Raw genomic sequence first — 24,470 nt, forward strand, 5'->3', positions numbered from 1 at the left:
TCCCCCCTAAAAGATTATGCTCAACTTTGTTGGGTAGTTAATTATTGGTTGTAATCCAAGCTCATTTTCCTTCCAGAATATCGTATTCCAAGCCCTCTGATCCTTCAATATAGAAGCTGCTAAATTCTGTGTAATCCTGGCTATGACTCTTTGATATTTGATTTTTTTTCTTTCTGGTTTCTTGCATTATTTTCTCCTTTACCTGATAGTTCTGTAATTTGACTATAATATTCCTTAGAGTTTTAATTTTGGGATCTTTTTCCAGAGGTGATCAGTGGATTCTTTCAAAGATTTTCCCCTTTGGTTCTAGGATAACAGGACAGTTTTCCTTGATAGTTTCTTAAAGGATGTTGTCCAGGCATTTTTTTTTTATCATGGCTTTCAGGTAATCCAACAATTCTTAAATTATTTAAATTGAATCTCTTGGATTTATTTTCCAGTTCAGTTGTTTTTCCAGTAAGGTATGTTACATTTTCTTCTATTTTTTTTTTATTATTTTTATTTTGTTGGACTGATTCTTAATGTATCATACCATCATTAGCTTCCAATTGCTCAATTTTAATTTTTAACACATTATTTTCTCTTTGTACTTCTTTTTCCATTTGGTCAATTCTACTTTTAAAGGAGTTGTTTTCTTGTGTGGATTTTTTTTTCTTTTTGGTGAATTCTATTTTTTAAGGAGTTTTCTTCAGTCATTTTTTGTGCTTCCTTTTCCAAGCTGACTCTTTTTTTCCCATAATTTTCTTGCATATATCTCATTTCTTTTCCCAATTTTTCTTCTACCTCTTTTACTTGATTTTTAAAATGCTTTTTGAGTTCTTCTAAGAGGACTTTTTGGGTTTGATACCAATTCTTCCCCATTGAGGCTTTCATGTAGCCATTCTGACATTGTTGTCCCTCTCAGAATTTGTGTTTTGATCTTCCCCATTGCCATGGTAGCTTTCTATGGTCAAGGTTCTTTTCTGGGTTTTGCCCATTTTTTTTTTTAAATTGAGCTCTGCTCCCGGAGCACAGGAAATTTCTTGTGCTGGGGTCCAGGGTCCTGGTCACTGGCTTCCCATGCCATGGCCTCTGGACTGGCAGTTTACCCACAGTGCTAGGCTGACTTGGTCTAGTTGTGTCTGTTATGCCCTGGGTTCTGGGGTTGGCAGTTTGCCTGCTGCTCTGGGCCTGGAGGTTTCACAGCTGGCCTGCTGTGCCACTGCCCTGATGAACCAGGACCTAAATGCCTCATTTACTAATCTGTGCTGTGGCTAAGAACCTCTTGCTAGCTTACCAGGACACCACCTGTCCTGGGCTCTGCTCCTCTTTAATCCAAGTGAGATAGACTTTTCCTGAAATCCTAAGTTATTTTGGCCTAGAAAATTGTTTTACTCATCTTTTCTGTGGAGTCTGTTGCTCCATAATTCTTTTAGAATCTTGCTTTAATGATTTTTCTGAGTGAAACTGAGAAGAACTCAGGCAACTTCCTAGCTTCCCTTCATCATCTTGTCTCCTGCCTCCCTCAAATTAGCATTCTAAAAACTTAGGTCTGACTGTTTTGCTTTTCTGCTCAAGAATCTTCAGCAGCTCTCTATTCCTTATAGGTTAAAATTCAAACTCCTATATTTTTCATTCAAAATCCAAGATCATCTTTCCAACCTGATTACACCTTATTTCTCCTCATGCATTCTACAAACCAGCATCCTTGCCTGCTTGTTTTTCCTGCACACAGCATTCCATTTCCTACCTCTGGACTTTGCATAGGTTGTGTCCCATTCCTGAAATTCTTTCCCTTCTCATTTCCACATCTGAGAACTGCTAGCTCCTTTTAAGTGCAACCTTCTTCAAGAGACTTTTCCTGAGTTTCCCATTTGTGAGCCCTCCTCCCCATCCACATCATTGTGTGTGTTTATTTTTTTTTGTTATATCTTACATTTATATGTTCATGAGTACATTGTCTCACTCTGTAGAATATAAGCTCCTTTAGGGCGAAGACTTTCACTTTTGTTGTTTTATCCCTAATGCCTAACTTGACATTAATAATGTTTGTTGATTGAATGATTCAGGGAGACAGGATTGAATTCAAAATCTCTACCTGAAGCTAGTCTTTTCCCCATTGTGCTATCCTTTTATAAAGCATTTTAAAGTTTATGAAGCACTTTGGTCATAGTATTAGTGAAACAAATCAGATTTCTGGATATGACATGTTTGTTTTGGTCAATGTGAAAGAAAAGGTCATAATAATGAAGAGGAAAAAAATAACGGTCTTTGGAAGTGAAGGAATAATCTCCCTTTATTTAAAAGAAAATAAAAGCTAGAAATGAAAAATAAAGCAAAGGTTATAGTAAAGTGATAAATTTCATCAAACTGTGATTTTTTTTATAAGGAGGAAAGATAATTGTTCTTTCATTTCCCCCTTTCCATCTTTGTCTTCTCCATTCACACCAGCCATTCAATGGGGACTGAGTCTATTAAAAGATTTAATTGATATGTTAGAGACTATGGCATTTTCAGGAAGAAAATTTCAAATTGTGAAAATACTAAGTGTCTAATCAACACCCTCCAGGCTATAGGCCAAATTATCTTAATTAAGAATCAGGAGAATCTAATCTGATATAAAATAAAATTGAAAGACAACTAATCAAACCAGTGAATTGAAGTTTATTCAACTTAATTTTTGGTTTATAGTACCTATTTTTAGAGAAGCCACATACTATTTAAAGGACATATTCTTTTTTATTTATTTTATAATGAGCTCAATGGAGTTTCTAAGTAGTTTCTTTTCAGCATTATATAACTGCTTCCTGTGATTTTCCATAGGTACAGTGCTATGTACTTGTATTATAATATATGGAATTTAACCGTTGAAGAATGTAGTGTTAGAAAACTTATCTGGTTCAAGTCAGATGAATATATTTATTTTGATATCAAGTGTACCAAAGCCAAATTAAAACAAACTAACAAAAACAAAACTTAAGTTTAAGCAGTTTTTTTCTTCCAAATGGAAAATGAAGAAAATAAAAATGTTTCAATGTGACTGAATTCAGCCATTTGTGGTGAAAAAATGTTATCATTCTCTTATTTGATAGGTAACTAAAAATTGTCATTATGTACTATGTCATGGTAAGTATATAACATGCTATTTGAATGATAGTTATTCTATTAAATATAAATGATTGGTGGGAATGCATCACTTTAAAACATTAACTTTTCTAAAGCCTCAGTCTGATATTTTTAAGCATAAGAGTCTTTGGGAGACTGTAACAATAGGATATTCATTTTTAAGGAAAAAATGTGATTTGATCCAATAAATCCCTTTTATATCATTCATTCAGGTGCTACTAAATGGAACTACAGGTAATCACAAAACTGTGTTGACTAGCTCCACTAAAATTCTTTGTTACCTAATCTCAACTGGTCTCTCCCTAGTACAAAGTAAGCATTCCATTCCTCTCTAATCTTTTCATTTTGATATATAATTCCCACAATAACACTTCTAAATTTTCTAGTTTCTCCTGAAGCCCCTTATAAGTCCTCCCTCATCTATATTAAAGGCCCATTTTTCCACTTACAGGATTATACTCAGCTTTATAGCATAAGTTATTCTTGGTTACACATCTATATCATTTGACTTGGATTATTGTGGTTCAAGATCTCCTCTGGTTTTTGGTCAAAGCTGCCAGGGCTTTTGTGATCCTAGGTATAATTCCTGGGTATTGAACTCCTTTCTAAATATGTACAGTATTTTTTTGATGCAGAATTTCTGGATTTTGGCAAAGACATTCCTAGTACTTTTCCATTTGTGATTTCTTTCAGAAGTTGATCAGAGTATTTTTTCTATTTATAACTCATTCTCTATTTTTAGTAGACATGGGAAGTTTTGATTTATGATTTCTTAAAATACAGTCACCAGGCCTTTAAAAAAATCATGGTTTTCAGGTAGTCTAATGATTCTCAAATTATAATTCCTTGACCTTTTTTCCAGGAAGTTGTTTTTGATATCAATTATATAATATTTTATTTTTCCCCCAAATTTTAATTTTTTTTCTTGTATTTTTTTTCTAATGAAACCATTGACTTACATTTGATTTATTCTAGTTTTTAGGCAGTACATTTCATGAGTAAATTTAACACTTTTTCTTTTCATCTATTTATTATTTCAATTCTTTCCTCAAGGACTTTTTTATGTCTTGCTTTTTTTTCTAGATATTCATGTATTCTTTGTGGAAAATCCTTTTTTTTTTCTTTTAAGTATGAGTTTATAGCTGTGAGAGAATTATTCACTCCTACTTTTAAGATATTAGTAGCACTATAATAATTTTCTATACTGGTCAATGTTTTCTCCTACTTTAATTCTTATATCCTTTTATGCTAGATCTGTCCTCTGCCTAACTGATACAATTTTGAGTAGTTGCCCTTTTTGATCCTTTTCTGGGTCTCTTGGGTTCCAATATTGACTTCTACCTCCTGGAATTACACACACCTCCACCCTTGGATATTGAAGTTTAATGGGTTGCCTCCGAAGAGTTAAAGGACCCCATATCTTTGCTGTGTTAGAGCAAAGTAAACCTCCTTTTGTTAATTCTTCAATTACTTGTTGTTGCCTCTTTGCATGCTAATATTGAAACTGAATTAGGAAAGTACTGGTATTAAAGCCAACTGAACATAGTGGGACTAAGGAAACATAATGGGGATTTTACTTGAGTTATTATGGCATTGTAGAGATACCAGTGAAGAACACAGGGAGTCTAAAACTTATTCCTCACTTTTACCATATAAATGACTCTTCCTTTTCTGAACATGCCCTTCTCTTGTAGAATCTTTTACATTAGCTTTTTTTTTTTTACCACTCTCGGTTGTTAAATGTCTGATAGGCTATTCATGTTTTCCATTGCCATTTGGATGATGATCGATTTGAAATCTTTGCTATTCTATGATTTGCAGCCATAGAATATCCCCAGAATAATGTTGTTATTTAAAAACAAAAGATTAGCTTTTATTTCAGAGATTATTTGAGATCATTTAAAAGTACTTTGAAGTTCCCTAAAATAATTTAGCCAGCCTGCTCTACTCCTTTAGTTCAGTTCTGGACCCAGATTTTTACTCATGTTTAGTGTAGGTCTAAAAAGTACTAATTGATCAACTCTAGGCATTATCAATCCAATTACATATCATAAGTTCAATAAACATTCATCTACTTGCCTTTTTCTCAATGTAGATGATTAAGATAAAATGTCTTTCAAGTAATTATATATCTTATTTATATACCTCTTCATTTTTGGAGGAGGAAGTTGATACAATGAGGGAAATGTCATTTGTAAACAGGAACACCTAGAAGACGTCAATGAAAAAGGAATCCTCTTCCCATTTAGACATTGCACTAGACATCTTCTGTGGCTATGGCAAAGGCATTTTGTGGGCATTGGTCACCTTGTTTTATAATTTGCTTAATAGTAATAATCAGAGAGTTGTCACCCAAAGCTGTTTCTGCTATTAAGTATTTCAAAGAATTTGAAATTAACCATGTTCAAAATGCAAGCTACCATCTTTGCTCCTAAACAAATCTGCTTCCAATTCAATAAATTGAAAAGAAATCAAAACATTTTTAGATACCTAGTATGCACAAGTTATTATGCTAAGAGCTAGGGAAAAAATAGTTCCAGCTTTCAAAGACCTTTTTTTTCCCCTGGAGGATGGAGATAGGGCATAGAATATAAGATGTATACAAATGAGTGAATGAAATGTAATTTGGGAAAGGAGAGAGAATTAATAATTATACTTTAGGATGGAGGGTTAGAATATGGGAAAGTTTCAGAGAGGAAGCAACTTTTCAACTGAAGTTTGAAAGAAAGTGGCTTCTCTAGGTATCTGAAAATTCTGTCAGTTGAAGTTGAAGAGAGATAGCCTTTTAGGTACCAAAATACTTACTGATTCCCAAATTGATAGAACTGAACTGATAATTATAAACAAAGGGGAAATAAGTTCAGGAAGAAGCAGGTGTATATAAGGATTATGGAAAAATAGTGGAAGCAGACTGATATGGTGGAAATTTCTCAAGATATGTTAACAGAGGGCTTTGGTTTAAATCTTGTCCTGGACAGCTAGGATCTTGGATAAGTCATCAGTCAATCAACAAGGATTTAATAAGGTTTTACTATGTGCTGAGCATTGCATTAAATACTGAGGATACAACACAATGTGAAACAACAATAACAAGAAAATGTTTTCTTCCTTCAAGGAATTCACTTTCTAATGAATTTTGAACCCTATCACTTTTAAGGTTCATTAGAATTCTTAATCAAGCATGATTTATTGGAAAGAATAATGGAATGAACATAGTTGTTGTCCAGTTGTGTCCAATTCTTTGTCACTCCATTGGGATTTTTTTGGCAAAGATAGTGGAATGATTTGCCATTTCCTTCTCCACCTTATTTTAAAGATGAAGAAACTGAGGCAAACAGGGTTAAGTGATTTGCCCAAGATCACACAAATAGTAAGGGTCTGAGGCCAGATTTGAACTCCAAAAGACGAAAAGATGAGTCTTCCTGATCCAGGTCTGGTATTCTATCCACTGTACCACCTAGATGCCCTGGAATGAAGATAAATCTGGGTTCAAAACATTTAATTTTTCTGTGACTCACTTTCTTCATCCATAAAGTGAGAAAAAGAAGAATTTTACTACTATAAGTGCTGAGGTGAGGTATACAATGCCTTTCTCTCTCTCTTTTTTTATAGTATTTTTCCAAATTACGTGTCAAGACAGTTATTAGCATTCGTTTTTACAAGGTTTTAAGTTTCAAATTTTCCTCCCTTCCTCCTTCTACTTTTTCCTAAAATGATAGGCAATTTGATATAGGTTATGCATGTGCTGTCATGTAAAACATATTTCCATATTAGTCACAGTTGCAAAATAAGAAACAGATCAAAGGGTAAAAAAAAAACACACAAAAATAATAAAGTGAAAAAAGTATGCTTTGATCTGCATTCAGAGTCCATCAGGATGTGGATAGCATTTTCCTTTGTGAGTCCTTTGTACTCATCTTGCATCATTGTGCTGCTAAGAAAAGCTGAGTCATTCATAGTTGATCATCATACAATGTTGCTGATACTGTGTATAATGTTCTCCTAGTCATTTCATTTTGTATCAGCTCATACAAGTCTTTCTAGGTTTTTCTGAAATTTTCCTGTTCATCATTTCTTATTGCATAGTAGTATTCCATTATATCCATATACCACAGTTTGTTCAGCCATTCCCTACTTGATGGGCATTCCCTCAATTTCCATATTTTGCTACCACAAAAAGAGCTGCTATAAATGTTTTTGCCTATGCAGTTCCTTTCCCCTTTTTTTATGATCTCTTTGGGATACACCTAGTAGTGGTATTGCTGGATCAAAGGGTAGCAAAGTTTTATAGCCCTTTGGGCATAGTTACAAATTGCTCTTCAGAATGGTTGGATCAGTTCACAATTTCACCAACAATGCATTAGTGTTCCAATTTTCCCACATCTTCTCCAACATTTTTCATTTTTCTTTTATATTATATTAGCTAATCTGATAGGTATGAGTTAGTATTTCAGAATGGTTTTAATTTGCATTTTTCTAATCCAAAGTGATTTAGAGCACTTCTTCATGTCCATAGATAGCTTTAATTTCTTCATCCAAAAAATGCCTGTTCTTACCCTTTGACCATTTATCAATTGGGGAATGGCTGGTATTCTTATAGATTTGACTCAATTCTCTATATATTTAAGAAATGAGGCCTTTATTAGAAACATTGGCTATAAAAATTATTTCCCAGTTTTCTACTTTCCTTCTAATCTTGGTTGAATTGGCTTTGTTTGTGCAAAACCTTTTTAAGTCAATGTAATCAAATTATCCATTTTGCATTTCATAATGTTCTCTATATCTTATTTTATCATAAATTCTTCCCTTCTCCATATATCTGACAGTTAAACTATTCCTTGCTCTCCTAATTTGCTTATGGTTTCACCTCTATGTCTAAATCATGTGCCCATTTTGACCTTATCTTGGTATACAGTGTGACATATGCATCTATGCCTAGTTTCTATTATACTATTTTCCAGTTTTCCCAGCAGTTTTTGTCAAATAGTGAGTTCTTTTACAAGCCATATACATATTAATGAACATTCCCATTATCAAAGAAGCCAGAATGCAGAAAGAAGTGGAAGATAAAGGAAGGGAATGTCTTACTGGAAAAGGAGGTGGTCTAGTCATGTAGTGACAGACAGTAAGGTAGAGCCTGATTTTTGTATTTGCGGCTTCCATACGTTAGGAGATCTAGAGACCTTTCAGAGGGGAGATTGACATAAATCACACACGATGGCTGGATTTCAATCTGTATTTTTGGAGGGAGTGTTCACATCAAGGAAATCACATATCAAACAAAGATTTCAAGTAAATGTTTTTAAATTAATTTCAGAACTTACCTCAAAATTCCTTGAAATGATTTCTGTTCTCCTTGGTTTAGCTATTTCTTCAAATAAATACAAATTAGACCACTTTCCATTTTAAAATGCTATTAAGAAAAAAATCATCTTCTCTCTCCAATACCTTAAAGCTTTGGGAAAGACTTTTTGAAGATATGCACTAGGGGGAGATTATTTGAAGAAATATATCTTAAAAACAGAACTACTTCTGATCAACTTTTCCATTTGTTATTTTCTGAAACCATCAAAGAAAATCTACTATACTTTACCATAATTGATTCTCTTCTGCTCCTTACACCAAGCAGGAATAAATGTTAGTAGAGATGCTCATACTGCCCAGCTGCTCCACCTCTGATTGATTGCCTAAAAATAATCTCTGGCCCCTTAAGACAGATTTTGCAAATATTTCTTCCACAAATGAAGTGTGGTGGCTCTAAGGTATGTGTTGGTGGGTGGAAAAGTTAAAAAGAGGTCACTGACTTACAGATAGTTTTTAGAGAATTGTTAACTTTCTTTTGCTTTGATGTTATCAGTCACCAAAAGAAAGGCAACTCCACAATCCAAAAACTCTGTTGAAGATGATAAAATAATATTTAAAAAGTTCCCATTATTTAATTTCCTTGGTTTTTTCTCCTTTAAATAATTATATTGCTGTGAAAGGGTGAACAAGACATTTGAAAATAGATTTTTAAGTTTTGTTAACACAATGTGACTCATTTTCTTTGCTTTCAATAATATAGGTACCTTTTTTTCTACCACTCAGGTAACAGTTACTGTAGTAATTTGCAACTAACATTTAGCAGGACTTGCAATTTGTTTATCCTGGAGATGAGTTATTCCTGTCAGAATTTCATGGATATTGCATCTTGGTCTTACAGTTCTGCTGGTGAAAATTTAAGGAAAAAAAATGTAAATTAGGGATGTTAGATTTCTACTGCATAAAATTATTCATTTCTCATTTTATGTTTTATTTTTCTCTTTTTAAATATCTCTTAAATGTATGGACTTTACAATACATTTTAAAAACTTTTCTTAATGAGAAATTGATTTGGTATGTTCACTATTTTATTTTTTAAAAAAATCAACATCTACTAAATGGACACTTTTGTGTCTTTCAAGTAAACTAAAATTTTAATTATAGTCTTGCTACAAACTTAAATATTCATGGGTACCATGGACCAAAAAGACTAAAACAAAATGTGATGTGTTGAAGTAAGTCCATGAATGAGAAAGAGAGAGTTTCATAATCTTTTGGTTCAGTTAATCTCTTTGTGTTCTTCTTAGTCTTACATAAGTTCAATTGAAGCAGTCTATATCTCCTTAGTCACAATCATATCACAAAATTATCTTAAATTTATCATTGGATCCTTTGGCACATACACAAATATGAATTTTAAAGACAGAAGGCATATATTACTTGAGATTTTCTTTTTCAACCTCTCATTTCATCATATCAGTGTGGAGGATTGCTTTGTGTAGAAACATCCTCCACATAGGTAGGTTTAAATTGTCTTTTTTTTATAGTTTTACAGAGTTCCTTTAGACACACCACAATAATCAATGACTTGCCATATTTTCACAATTAGCCTGTGCTTGAAGTAGGACTTTAACATGGGTCTTCCAAAATAAAGATAGATGTGTAAAGGATTTATGTAGTGCTTACTCCATATCAGGAACTATGCTAAATGCTAGAAATATACAGGCAAAGAGAAAGATAGTTTCTCCCCTCAAAGAGCTTACTTCCTAATGGGAAAAAATGACACATAAAGGAAGCTTAAAAGTGGAAGGGCAGCATGTGAGAAGGTAAATGAAAAAGTAGTCCAGAGTGACTACTTTCTTCTAGTTTTTCTAACTCCAAGGATGATCCTCTATCTACTACATCTCTATGTCTTTCTACAGATATATACAAACACATAAAATATTTCTTATAAAAATATATCTTTATTGGAATTTTAGATAGAATTTTAAAAATCTATCAATTTGTTAGTTGAAATTCTGCTCTCAAATAATTGCATTTCCTTTCTTCCCCTTAGATCTGGGGTTTGTTTCCTAGGTTTTTTTCTGTTTTCTGCCAGGACACATATGGCCTTATCAGAAGTGACAGACAGTTTAACAGCTACTAGATTAATCTCAAAGAAGTTCTAAACTTCTGGCCTAACCCCAACAGCAAATTGAGCTCCAGATTGGATGCTCTGGGAATGTTCCTACCTTAGTCTTCATCCACTTTAGCATATATATTTAACGCTAAGGTTATATCTGCTGCTTTAGGGGTAATATGGCTCTTATTTAGATCAGAGATGACTTATACACCTGATAGTCTACTCATACATTCCTATATCCCACTTTTATAAGCTGCCAAAATAGTACTTTCAATATTTTTTAAGACAGAAATAAAAATTCCAGTTTTCCACCTAGTAGTTACTAAAGGAAGTTTCCATTCCTTTATTCTGTTTTTTTTCTCCTGGTTTTAACTTTGAAATTGTTTTGGGATGTTGTGGCATCACAACAATGTAGTAAATTAATTCCCTAAGAAAGGAATGACAGTGTAATACTGGCTAAAACACAATGTGGAGATTGATTCTGTGGCTTGTTCTGGTCCTGAAACTTTATATTGAGAGGATATTTTTTTTATAAAATAATTATTTTATTAATATGTTGACTTCATAAAAAATATACTGAGTGTAAAGATTATTTGACCAAATAACTTGTAAAAGAAAACTTTTAAAGGACATATTTTCACCATTGTTTTTCTTAATCAATGACTTAGTTTCTTGCAAAATCATAAGGAAAATCAGTTTTACTGAAGTCAAGACACCATGGGAAGCTGGAAATGAAGCATTTTCACAACAAAATTATAAAATCATACATCTATATATAAATATTATGACATAAGATTATGTGATATCTATTTATATTACATTATATCCTATCTTTTGCAGCTGCACTCCAATTCTGACAAAGGCGATGGATCAGTTAAATACATCCTTACTGGAGAAGGGGCTGGGACAATATTTATCATTGATGACACCACGGGAGACATTCATTCAACCAAAAGTCTAGATCGAGAGCAGAAGACCCACTATGTCCTGCATGCCCAGGCAATTGATAGATGGACAAACAAGCCTCTTGAACCTGAATCTGAATTCATTATCAAAGTACAAGACATCAATGACAATGCACCCAAATTTACAGATGGACCATACATCGTAACTGTGCCAGAAATGTCTGACATGGGTAAGAAAAATTATTTTTTAATTTAAACAATTAACTCTTTATTAATATGTCTGGAAATACCCACTAAGACTATACATGCTTTTTTATTGGAATATAGTATTATAGGAAAATCATTTACATTAGAAGCAAAAGCTCACAATCATTTTTAAAGATTTTTTTTCTCTCCTTACAAGGAGTATTATAAGCAAATAATACATGTGGTGTACCAGTATATTTTATATCTGAATTCCAGAGCCCTCATGGATAAATAGCAATTTGGTTACAGAAATAAAAAAAAAATATCTTAAATTTTCAAAAACCTACGTAGTGTGTGTCATTTTGAATGCCTTTTATTGTGTAAATCATCTGTATAGAATGTGGAGAACACACTGTTAGTACAAAAAGAGAAACCTTCCTTTTTGTTATTTTTAATAGGTTAATATTATCTCTACAGATAAAGAAAAGGGGAAATCTACCTTGTTGAAAATTTCATATTAAGCTCTTATTATTTATGCTTTCATTTGACTGCTAATAGAATGATATTATAGTTCAAGATACAAGTGTCTTGGGAAAGACACTTGAAATGTCAAAGAACTAACAATATTTTCACTAAAGTAGCTTTTGAGCAAATCCAGCCAAGAACCATCAGTTCTGCAGCCAAATACAAATGTTCATTATAATAATAATTCACATTTGCTCAGCCTTTTAAGGTTTATCAAGTATTTTTCTTATAACAACTCTGTGGTATAGATAGTAAACACATACAACTTTTTTTTTTCTGATGAGGCACCACAAGCCCTAAGAGGTTAAGTCACTTGTCTATGGCCAAGCAATTAGTTTGTGTTTGAGGTAGAATTCAAACCCAAGGCTCAGAGATACAAATTCAAGGCCCTGTTCATTGTACTAAGATGATTATATTTTGTTGTTTTTTGGTATTCAGTCATTTTCCGGTTGTATCTGATTCTTCATTATCCCATCTGGTGTTTTCTTGGCAAAGAGACTAAGGTAGTTCATCATTTCCTTCTCCAACTCATTTTATAGTTGGGGAAAACTGAGAGAATCAAGGTGAAGTGAGTTGCTCAGGGTCACACAGCTAGTAAGTGTCTGAGACCAGGTTTGAACTCAAGAAGATGAGTCTTCCTGATCCCAGGCCTGGCAGCCTATCCATTGGTCCCACCTAGCTACTACTTATCTATGAGAATGGAAGCAAAGGGATTTATGATTCAGCATAAAAATCACAGTCTTCATAGAAACTAATGAAGATGTATGGAGAGAACAATATATTATTCTAGTTTTAGAAGAAGAAGACTAATGGGCAAGGAATGGAACACTCAATCAATAACCATTTATTACATATTTACTGTATGCTAGGCACTATACCTGAGTATACAAAGATAAAAAAAATGAAACATTCCTTGCTGGCAAAGAACTTATATTCTATGGGGAAGATAGCATCTACCTATGTGTGTGTGTGTATCAATGTACACAAACATATATAATCACAAAGTGAGGGGGGAAAGGGTGAGCTCTAGCAGCTGATAGGATCAGCAAGAAAGGCTTTGAATATAAGACAACACAAGGATTTAGGAATAAGAAGCTAAGACAGAGCCTCAACAATCTGAACAAGATGATGAGGTAGGTAACACAGTTGATGGTGTAGTAGCACCTCCATACACCCCTCCCCATTAGTTTCTGTAAATACAGAAATCTCACCCTGAACCATTGTCCTCACCCTTAGACAAACTGTCAGTTGTCCAACTGTTAGCAATTTCTCCTATTAATTGATATTTATGCCTCTAGTGATTAACTACCCTATCCCTTTCAGTTCCAATAAATGTAACCAAAGTACAAGATCAGGACAAGATTCATGGCAAGACTGATTTGATAATAACATCATATGTCATTGATCTATCAGAGACAACAAGGCAGCACAGTGGACTTGGAATCAGGAAGATTTGATTTCAAATCTGTTCAGTCTCTGACACTTACTAGCTATATGACCAACCTTGGGCAAGTCATTTAACCTCTGCCTACCTCAGTTTCTTCATTTGTAAAATGGGGATAATAATAGCATCTACTTCCCAGGGTAATTGGGGGATAAAATGAAATAATAATTTTAAACCCCTTTTTAAACTGAAAGTACTATATAAATATTATTCATTATTATTTTAATTAATTCTATTTTCTTTGCCTATAAGCAGGATCAGTCTCAGAGTCCAGGCCAGACCTAAATAGAACCAAATTAGGACTATTTAAACTCTATCTAAACTTATAGATGGGATTTAAAATGTCTTCATTTGTAAAGACTATAGGGTCTAGAGGGGCAGAGAGCCAAATGGATCATTCAAGGATCCTCTTTAGTGCTGAACAGTCGAGGTTTTCAATTTATTACTTAATTTAACATGGATGTATGTTTAGTAAAGGGTTTGTCAATAATGAGTTTATACAAACAATCACATTTTCATTAGTGTTAATGAATCGTCCATGTAGGAAATACTTTGGCTTTCAGGTAGGATTTACAGATTTAAAACCATCTTTAGTTCTGGCATTTTGTTGAACAGATCAACTTTTGTTTAAAATTAACAAATAATTTTGCAAATTTTCCTTAGCCGAGATGTTTACAGAAAATCCAGCAGTATTTTTTCCAACAGATTATTTCAGAGATTTTCCATGTAGCAGAAAAATGAACTTTATTATGCCATTTGTTTCTACTTAGATCAATGATTTTAGTGATATGATATTTTTTAAAGACAATAAACAATTTGCTTTATTATGGTGAAAACTATGAATTCATTTCTCTATTTATTATCTACATCCACAATATCTTTCACTTTTCTTGATGTTAAACTAACAGCTCCGTAGGTTTGCATCCTCATTGTTTTCACCTAAGACCTGAATGAAAGAATTCATGAGAATTTTGATTACTTTCTTCTTGTTTTTAAGAGATCATTTTGTCTGTAATGACCAGGCTTAAATATAAAGTCACTTAGATTTTAATCTCATTTGTTTATATGAAGCAAAGAATGGACCTAACAATGATGAATCTGTATTTCTTAACTTCTGCCTCATAATTTCCCTGCCTCCTTCAAAATTCAGTTCATATCCCACTTTATTTATTTATTTATCTATCTACCTATCTATCTATCTATCTATCTATTTATTTTGTAAGGCAATGGGGTTGTGACTTGCCCAAGGTCACATAGCTAGTAAGCGTCAAGTGTCTTAGGCCGGATCATATCCCACTTTCTATATAAGGCCTTTCCTTGTTTCCCTATGCCTTCCCCTCTGGGATTAAATTAAATCAATAACTAGCATTTATGTAGCATCTACTCTGTGATCATTACTTTATAAACATGATCTAATTTGATCCTCAAAACCACCTTGGGAAATAAGTGCTGTTATTATCCCCATTTTACAGTTAAGGAAACTGAGGAAAAGAAACTAAGTAACTTGTTTCCAGGGAAATACGGCTAGTAAGTGTCTGAGGTTGGATTTAAACTCAGGTCTTCCTGAATACAGTCCTAGTACTCTATCCACTGTGCCACCCAGCTGCCTAAATTAACTTTTACAAATTTAACCAAGAATTCATTAAGTGCCTACCATGTATCAGACACTTTCCAAGTATTATCTCATTTTATCCTCCAGACATTCATGGGAGATAGGTGCTATTATTATCCTCTTTTTATAGATGAGGAAATGAAAGCAGATGCAGGTAGAATGAGTTACCCAGGGTTACATAGCTAATAAATGTTTGAGGCCACATTTGAACTCTTTTTCACTCCAAGTCCAGGGCTTTACACACTGTGCCACCTAGCTGCTTCTAAATTTCTCTCTCTCTCTCTCTCTCTCTGTTTTTTCTCTTTCTCTCTAGTACTTTATTTATTAACATTTTCCTCCCTCTCAAAAAAATAAATAAATCTGAGCTCCCTGAAAAGAGGGTTTTTTTTTGTATTTTTGTTATTTTCTTTGTATCTGCAATGCTTATCACAGTGGCGGGCATGATAAATGCTTGTTAACTGACTGACTAATCAGCACAGAATGTTTATGATCTTCTGGAACACATAAAAGAAAAACTAAAAAAAAGGTGAATTTATTAAAAGTACTTTATTATTCTTCATATCTTGGACTGGCCTAATTAAATTTCATATACCATCTAAAGGAAATTGTATCTTATTCCTATGGGGAATGAGTAAATTGAAAGGAGAGAAAATATGGGTAATTTATTACAAAATATCTTTATAGAAGGAAAAATCATAAACTACACACTTTGTTCAAATCATTGCAGTGACCTCAAATTAGCATCTGGTAAAAGTCCTTTAGGCTAGAGGTGTCAAACTACTGTGCCTGCCCACTTCACAACTACTAGGTATAGCCTGAATCACCACATTATAATGTAATTGGGAAGTATTTAACAAACTAAATAAAAATATAGAAAACATAGATAAATTTTAATTTGTTTTTATTTGTGTTTTTTAAGTCAGTGTGTTGCCGTGGGGATCCATTTCTACTTACATTTGACACAGCTGCTTTTGGCCACATCTATAAGATCTATAACAGGTGACAATCTTGTCATTTAGAAAATCTCCACCATTAATGCCACAGTGAAGTTCATCGATTCACTTGGCAAGAGACCTTTTTTAAATGAAATGATAGAGAACTATTATTTTGATTTATAACTTAATCTTGTGTAGAGAAAGAAGCTTGACTACATGATTTCCTTAAAATAAAGTTTTGGAGGTAGAGCCAAGAAGGTAGAGAAAAAGGAAGGACTCGGCTAGTTTCTCCCCCAAATTCCTACAAATATCTTTAAATAATGCCTCAAAAGAAATTCTAGGGTGTCAGAACCCACAAAAGAATGGAGTGAAACAATTTTCCAGCCAAAGTCAACTTAGAATATCAGTAGGAATCCATATCAGGATTAGAGTGGAATACAACACAGCTCAGGCTACACCCAGTGCACACCAGGCCCCAGCAAACCAGGAGCCAGCCTTGGGGGCAACTGAATCAGTGACATCAGTGGCATTTTCTAGACCTGTCAGCCCACAGATGGTAAGGCGATTAGACAACTGGTCAGAAGGAAGGAGATTACAGGGCAACTGGATGGTGCAATGGATAGTGTACCAGCCTTGGAGTCAAGAAGACCTGACTTCAAATTTGACCTCAGACACTTGGCACTTTCTAACTGTATGACATAGGGTAAGTCAATTAACCCCAATTGCTGAGGGAGACAGAGAGAGAAAGAGAGAGACAGAGATAGAGACAGAGAGAGATTGAGATTACAGGGGTGCCTTTGCTCACACCAGCGATGGGACTCTGTTGCATTGTTCATTCTTGGATCTAGGTCCTAGTCTTGGGTTTCAGTCCTAGGGCAAGGAAGAACACTAGGGAACCAAGGCTTGTGGCCACAGGAGAGAGGGACTCTGGTCATAGTTACAAGGTGGAAAAGAGTGCTTGTGGTCACTCACAGATCAGTGCACAGTACAGGAAAGTAGTAAATACATCTTTGCCTAGATCATACCACCTTGGAAGAACTAAAACCATGCACATCTCCAGAATTACTTGTGAAAACAGCTGCACAAAAAACCTGAAGTTTGGGACGGTGCCCCCTATACTTCACAAGCAGAGACTGACTTTAGCATAAAGTAAAAAGCAAATGAGCAAATAGTAAAAAGAAAATGAGCAAAATAGTAAAAAAAAAAAAAGACTCTGACTATAGAAAGTTACTATGGTGACGAGAAAGAGAAAAACACAAACTCAGAAGAAATCAGCGAAGTCAAAACTCCTATATCCAAAGCCTCAAAGAAAACTATGAATTGACCCCAGGCCATGGAAGAACTCAAAAAGGATTTAAAAATCAAGTAAGAGACATAGAGGAAAAATTGGGAAGAGAAATGAGAGTGATGCAAGAAAATTATGAGAAAAAAAGGCAACAGTTTGGTAAAGAAGGCAAAAAAAAAATTCTGAAGAAAACAATTGTCTAAAAACAAACTAGACCAAATAGTAAAATAAGCATAAAAATCCAATGAAGAGAGGAATGCCTTGAATAGCAGAATTGGCCAAATGGAAAAAGAGGCACAAAAAATCACTGAAGAGAAGTCCTTAAAAAGTAGAATTGGGCAAGTGGAAGCTAATGACTTTATAAGACATCAAGAAACAATCTAAAAAAAATGAAAAAATGAAAAAAATAGAAGAAAATGTGAAATATCTCATTGGAAAAACAACTGACTTGGAAAATAGATCCAGGAGAGATAATTTAAGAATTACTGGATTACCTGAAAGCCATGATAAAAAAAAGAACTTAGACATCTTTCAAGATATTATCAAGGAAAACTCCCCTAATTATCTAGAACCAGAGGGTAAAATAGAAGTTGAAAGAATCCACTGATCACCTCCTGAAAGAGATCCTAAAATTAAAACTCCCAGGAATAGTATAGCCAAATTCCAGAGCTCCAAGGTGAAGGAGAAAATGTTACAAGCAGCTCAAAATAAACAATTCAAATATTGTAGAACCACAGGGTGCCACAAGATTTAGCAGTTTCTACATCAAAGGATTGGAGGGCTTGGAATATTATATTCAGGAGGGCAAAGGAGCTAGGATTACAACCAATATTTACCTATCCAGCAAAACTGAGTATAATTTTTCAGGGGAAAAAAATGGCATTCAAGGAAATAGAGGACTTTCAAGCATTCCTGATGAAAAGACCAGCATTAAATAGAAAATTTGCCTTTCAAATACAAGATTCAAGAGAAGCATAAAAAGATAAATCACAAGGGATTTAATAAGGTTAAACTATTTACGTTCTTACATGGGAAAAAGGATACTTATAAAACCTTTTTATTATTAGGGCATTTAGAAGGAGTATACATAGACAGAGGGCACAGGTGGGTGTTGAATATGATGGGATGATTATCTGAAAAAAATAAAATTGATGTATGAGAAAGATGGATGCTCAGGGAGAAGGGGAGAGGGAGAGATAGAGTGGGGTAAATTGTCTGACTTAAAAGAGGCCCAAAGGAGATTTTACAGTGGAAGAGAAGATGTGGTGATAGGGGAGGACTTAGAGCATGTGAACCTTACTCTCCTTAGAATTGGCTCAAAAAAAGAATAATACACACCCTCATTTAGGTATAGAAGTTTGTCTTACTATACAGGAAAGTAGGAGGGTAAAAGGATAAGAGAAGGGAGTGGGGCTGATAGAAGGGAGGACAGATTGAGGAAGGTAAAGTGAGAAGCAAAACACTTTTGAGAATGCACAGGCTGAAAGGAAAGAGAGTATAGGACAAATGGGAAAATAGGATGGAGGGAAATATATAGTTGGTCATCATTACTGTGAAAAAAAACTTACTGCAGGTTTCTCTGATAAAGACCTAATTTCTCAAATATATTGAAAGCAGAGTCAAATTTATAGAAATAAGAGCCATTCCTCAGTTAATAAATGGTCGAAGGACATGAACAGGCATTTTTCAGACAAAGTAGTTAATGATATGTATGGTCATGTGAAAAAATGCTCTAAATCACTGTCAATTAGAGAAATGCAAATTAAAACAATTCTGAGCTACCACCTCACACCTATCATATTGGTTAATATGACAGAAAAGGAAAATGACGTGTTGGAGGGGATGTGGGAAAATTAAAACACTAATGGACTATTAGTGAAGCTGTATACAGCCAACAGTTCTGGAGAGCAATTTGGAACTATGCCCAAACGGCAAAAAAAAAAAAAAATTATGCATACTCTTTAACCAAGCAATTGTCTTGGGCCATTGTATTGGAAAGAATAGCTGTTATTCACAATAGATCATCAGTATTGCTATTACTGTGTACAATGTCCTCCTGGTTCTGCTGATTTCATTCCCTTTGCATCAGTTCATGTAAATCTTTCCAGGTTTTCCAGAGAACATCCCGTTTATCTTTAATTCAATGTCAAAAACTGAGCTCATTGTCTTTCCCCCTTAACCTTCCTTTCTTCTTAACTTCTTGAGCATACTGCTATGCTCTCAGTCAATAAAACTTGCAACCTACATGTCATTCTCCACTCCTTACTTTCTCTCCGTCTGCCCCATATCTAATTTGTTGCTGTCAATTTTGCTTTTGTAACAGCTCTGAAATATCCCTCCTTCTCTCCTTTGACACTGCCACCACCTAGTATAGGCTCTCATCATCTCACAACTGTACTGTCAGAATAGCCTGCTCTTTGGTCTCCTGGCCACAAGTCTGTCCCCACTCTAGTCCATCCTCTATTCTGCTATCAAAGTAATCTTCCTAAAATGAAAGTCTGATCAATTATTTATTCAATATATAATGTTTATATACAGTTGTTTGCATTTTGTCTCCCTCATTAAATTGCGAGCTTTTTTTTCCCTCAGCACTTAGCAGAGTGCCTTGGCACTTAGTAGGTACTTAATATATGTTTATTGATTGAATGACTGAACATAGGCTATACATTCAACTGTATAACATAATCATTAAACAATCTTCATCCACTAGGTTTAATGCTATATAGTTAGATCAAATTATTTTGAGTGACTATAGGTATCATTTAGAAGGCTCTACAATGTATGTTTTGTTTTGTTTTAAATCCATGAGAAAATGTCAAGTTGTTTGAGACACTACTATATATATTCACATTGTTATTTTATGCTTTCATTTGATAAAAATGGAACAGAGTGCTCAAATGTGAATGGAAAGAGAAATTATACACATATATGTATACATATGCACACACACACATATATGTATGTATGTATATGTATGTACATATATATATATAATTTTTAAATACCAAGTGTAACATGTCTGAGCCTTTAATACTACTTTCAAATATCCTATTAGTGAAAATTCAACATTATTCCTTATTTCATGTGCATCATAATATTATATTATATTAGTAATTCTTGCCAACTGCCATAAGTTATTATATGCAACTTTTCCCCTTTAATTTGGATTCAGCTTAATTTGATTAAATTTTAAGATTTTTGGAGCACAAAAATAAAGAATTGAGAATGAATAGTTTTATTAATATTAAGAGCTCATAAACCCATGTTGGTTATGAAGGCAGAGAGAGAGCTGCATAATCATCTGGAGAAGTGCATATCCCTGCTTTCATAGCCAGCAATTCTGGTAAATACACTGCATTGCAGAGATATAGAGAGGGTAGATGACATATTTTTTTTTAAGTGCATTGACATTTTCACATGGAAGATGCAATATAAGTGCCATATCACCAACTGTGTTCCATTGTCATTACAAATGTGTAACATTATCATCAAAGAAATATGAAAGCCAAAAGTATTTGTCTTAATGATGCTTCATCCACTCCCATTTCTCCAACCTGACAATATTAAATTTTTCTGTTCTATTTTCTTAGGGATATCATGAATTTCTTTGGTTATTGTCCAGCTTTTATGTGATTTGATCTCAATCTTGGTTTGAAATAAAATGTAGTAATAGTTACGTGAGATGAGATTATTTCTTGAAATTTCTTATTACATAATTTTACCAGTTCACTTTTGTTATTTGGCTGAAAATAAAACTCATTATCTCTATTACTTATATCTCAAATGAAATATATTGTTCTACCAGCAATACTTACAGATATTTCTATTTCATCTGGTTTCATTAGGTACTATTAAGAATATCACATATACATTATTCTTCTTATTCACTCATGTTATCAAGAATGGAGAAATATCTGAAATGTCTTTGAATGAAAGAGTAAATAATGGTAGATTACCTTAATGTTTGCATAAAAAGAAAAAAGTACTATTGGAGAATCTCTGGGAAGATTGTTACACTAAAATACTCAATTGGTAAAGTTATAAATTGTTCCAAATGTTCTGGAAATTTTATAGAATTATGTAGAAAATCATCACTAAACTATTCGTATCTTTCACTTTGCCATCATACTACTGAGAATATACCCCATTAAGGTGTTATGGCTAACACAATATTCAAGCAACATTTTCTGTGGTAACAAGGAGGGAGGAACAGGCAAAGTGTATGTACATCAACTGGGGAATGGATGAACAAATTGGGGAATGTTAATGTCGTCGGGCTGTGATAACCATGAATTTGAAGAATTTAGAGGAACATGGGAGGACTTAATGCAGAATAAAGTCTTCAGTTGTTTAAGTCATGTCTGACTCTTTAATACTCCATTTTTGGGTTTTCTTAACAAAGATATTGGCAGTTTGCCATTCCCTTCCCCAGCTCGTTCTACAGATGAGGAAACTGAGGCAAAAGTCTAAGTGACTTGCCCAGGGCCACAAAGCTAGTAAATTTCTGAGGCCAGATTTAAACTCAGCAAGATGAGTCTTCCTGACTCCAGCCCCAACACTAACCACTGCACCACCTAGTTGCCCTAAGCATTTACTATTTTACTACTATGTGTCAGGCACTGTGCTTTTCACATTTTTACATACACTGCTTTTTAATATTTATTGATACTACCTCATTTGATCCTCACACAACCCTTGGAGATCTGAGGAAACTGAAGCAGAGGTTAGGTGACTTGTCTAAACTCATACGGCTACTATTTGAGGTTGCATAAGAACTCAGATCTTCTTGACTCCAGGCTCAGTGTTTTATCTATTGTGCTACCAAGCTGCAACATATAGTGACCACTAATGTAAGAAAGACAACATGACTTAGTAGATAGAGCAAGCCTTGAAGCCATGAAGACATCATGTCTGTGTAATTCATGGCAAATAATTTAAAATTTCAGTAATCTAAGTAACTTTTACAGATTACAAATTGCAGAAAACGTGCTGATCTAAATTAGTAGAGTGATTTTGCTTACATGAGATTTCCCTAAGCCAGTGAAATATCAAGTCTAATCTCTTTAGTACTAATGTAAATGAAAATAATATTAATATGCTGCTAAATTTAGATTATTTACAAAGACATATCTTGGTCCCAGAGTATATAAGGAAACACATTTCCCTTCACTTGGTAGAGTAGTAGGGGGGGACATGTTTGTAGAATGTTGTATAAGCTATAAGGCATGGTCATTTTCTCAGTTGGGGTTTGCTTAACCTTTTCTTGGTTATGAAGTAAGATTCTTAAATGGGAGAGGAAGTATAATTTTTACATGATGGTTCTATAATAAAAAAGCATAAATAAAAATTAGAAACACATTAAAAATAAAATAGAAAAAAGAGAAGATTTATGAATTGTATCATATGTATCTTAGGATTTCTCAGGTAAGTTATCTTTGAATTGGTACAGTCACTGATTTCTCTTCATAATTATGGGCTTGGTTTTTAGTCTACACTGTCTCCTAGACTTGCTTACTTCTGCTGGGACCCATGCTACACGGCTCTTATCTCTTTTAACCATGAAAAGGGAAACTGTACACATTATTATTAAAGTATTATATCAAAAGGAATAATATAATTTTGACTTGATCTTCCCATGGGCTTTCTATATATCCTTTCCCTGGAAAAATATCATATTCAGATATATGATAAGTAAGCTCTCATATTTTAAATTTAAATTTAAGATAGAATCATGCACAAAATATCATATTAGTGACCTACTAGTTCCAAATCACTTACACCCTCTAGGAATAACCAATTTTTTTTTTTTGCTAAATAGTTTAAATGTTCTAAATAGTTTACAAATGTGGAATTTGACACAGATTTAAAAGATAATTATATTGAATGATAAAGTGAGTCAAGAGCATTGTCTACTTGAATAAATACAATTACTCCTTTTTAGCTTAATTTATTTAAAATGTTGGAGATTATTGTCTAAATAGTTACTCCAAAACAGAGATTGGTTTATGCTTTTCCAGCTTCTTCTTCCATTCATCATGCTTCCATTGTAGTTTTTTTTTTTAAGTCATTCTCTTCTATAACAAATACTGATTTCTATACTTTCCACTCAGGACCTGAGCCTGGGAGAGATTTTGTGTTACTCTAATAACTTCCCTGTTGGTCTTTCTTTTACCTTTTAGTTGAACTAAAGTTTATTGCCGTTGTATGGAGACAATGGATAATTCAAGGACCTTTTGCTATTTAAAATCAAGTTTGTTATTTAAAACCTTAAGTATAAATTCAATAAATCATGTGAGCATCTGTCTTTTTTTTCCTGATCTTTGACATGATTCAGCTACTTATGCTGCTTCTAATGCCTAAATTTTCTTCCCGTCCTTTTTATCATCATAGATGAGGTCCAATTTAGTTGTCCAATTACACTTCATATACAAGTCCTTTACAAAGAACTTTGGGGACATGACTTTTTCTACTGTCATCATGGCTCCACTTGCCAATGTTAAATTCACTCATCACATTTAAAAAAAATGATACCTAGATGGATTTTTTGTCAGTGTGTGAAGTGCAATATAATAAAATGACAGGGAGTTGTGGGAGGATTAAAATGTCTTAATGATGATTTTGTGTATTTTTTGAAGGTTTTTTAGTAGAAGAGTGATATAGTCAGATCTTTGTTTTAAGAATATACATTTGACAGTAGTCTGAGAATGGACTGGTTAAGGAAGAAACTCAAAGTAAGGAAACCAATTAAGAGGCTAGTGTGTAAGTTCAATTGAGAGGTGATGAACATCTGATCCAAGTGGAGAAAAATGTATATGAGAGATTGATGTAGTTATAAAATTGACAAGATTTGGCAACTGACAAGATATTGGGAATTTGGCAAAAGGTATTGTTAAATATCTTTATTTTTTTCCTAACAATATAAGATTTAGATCAAGGTTCGTAGCACAATAACAGTTTTGTTCCTCAACTAAACTGTCATGGATTAATTGATACAACCTTGTGCACTAAAACAGGTTCTTTCATCAATGGCAAAATAACCACCACTATACA

General features: G+C 33.7%; 1 protein-coding gene across 1 annotated transcript in view; it reads left to right on the plus strand.

Moving 5' to 3' along the window:
* The window catches only part of CDH18 (cadherin 18), a 382,285-nt gene that overhangs the window by 62,741 nt on the left and 295,074 nt on the right, over window positions 1-24,470 (plus strand). The window contains exon 2 of the mRNA XM_027869003.1: window positions 11,369-11,663. Coding sequence (XP_027724804.1) covers window positions 11,369-11,663 — 295 coding nt within the window. The remainder of the gene's footprint in view (window positions 1-11,368; window positions 11,664-24,470) is intronic.

This window comes from Vombatus ursinus, unplaced genomic scaffold (genome assembly GCF_900497805.2).
Source record: "Vombatus ursinus unplaced genomic scaffold, bare-nosed wombat genome assembly UNPS02014791.1, whole genome shotgun sequence".
NCBI lineage: Eukaryota > Metazoa > Chordata > Mammalia > Diprotodontia > Vombatidae > Vombatus > Vombatus ursinus.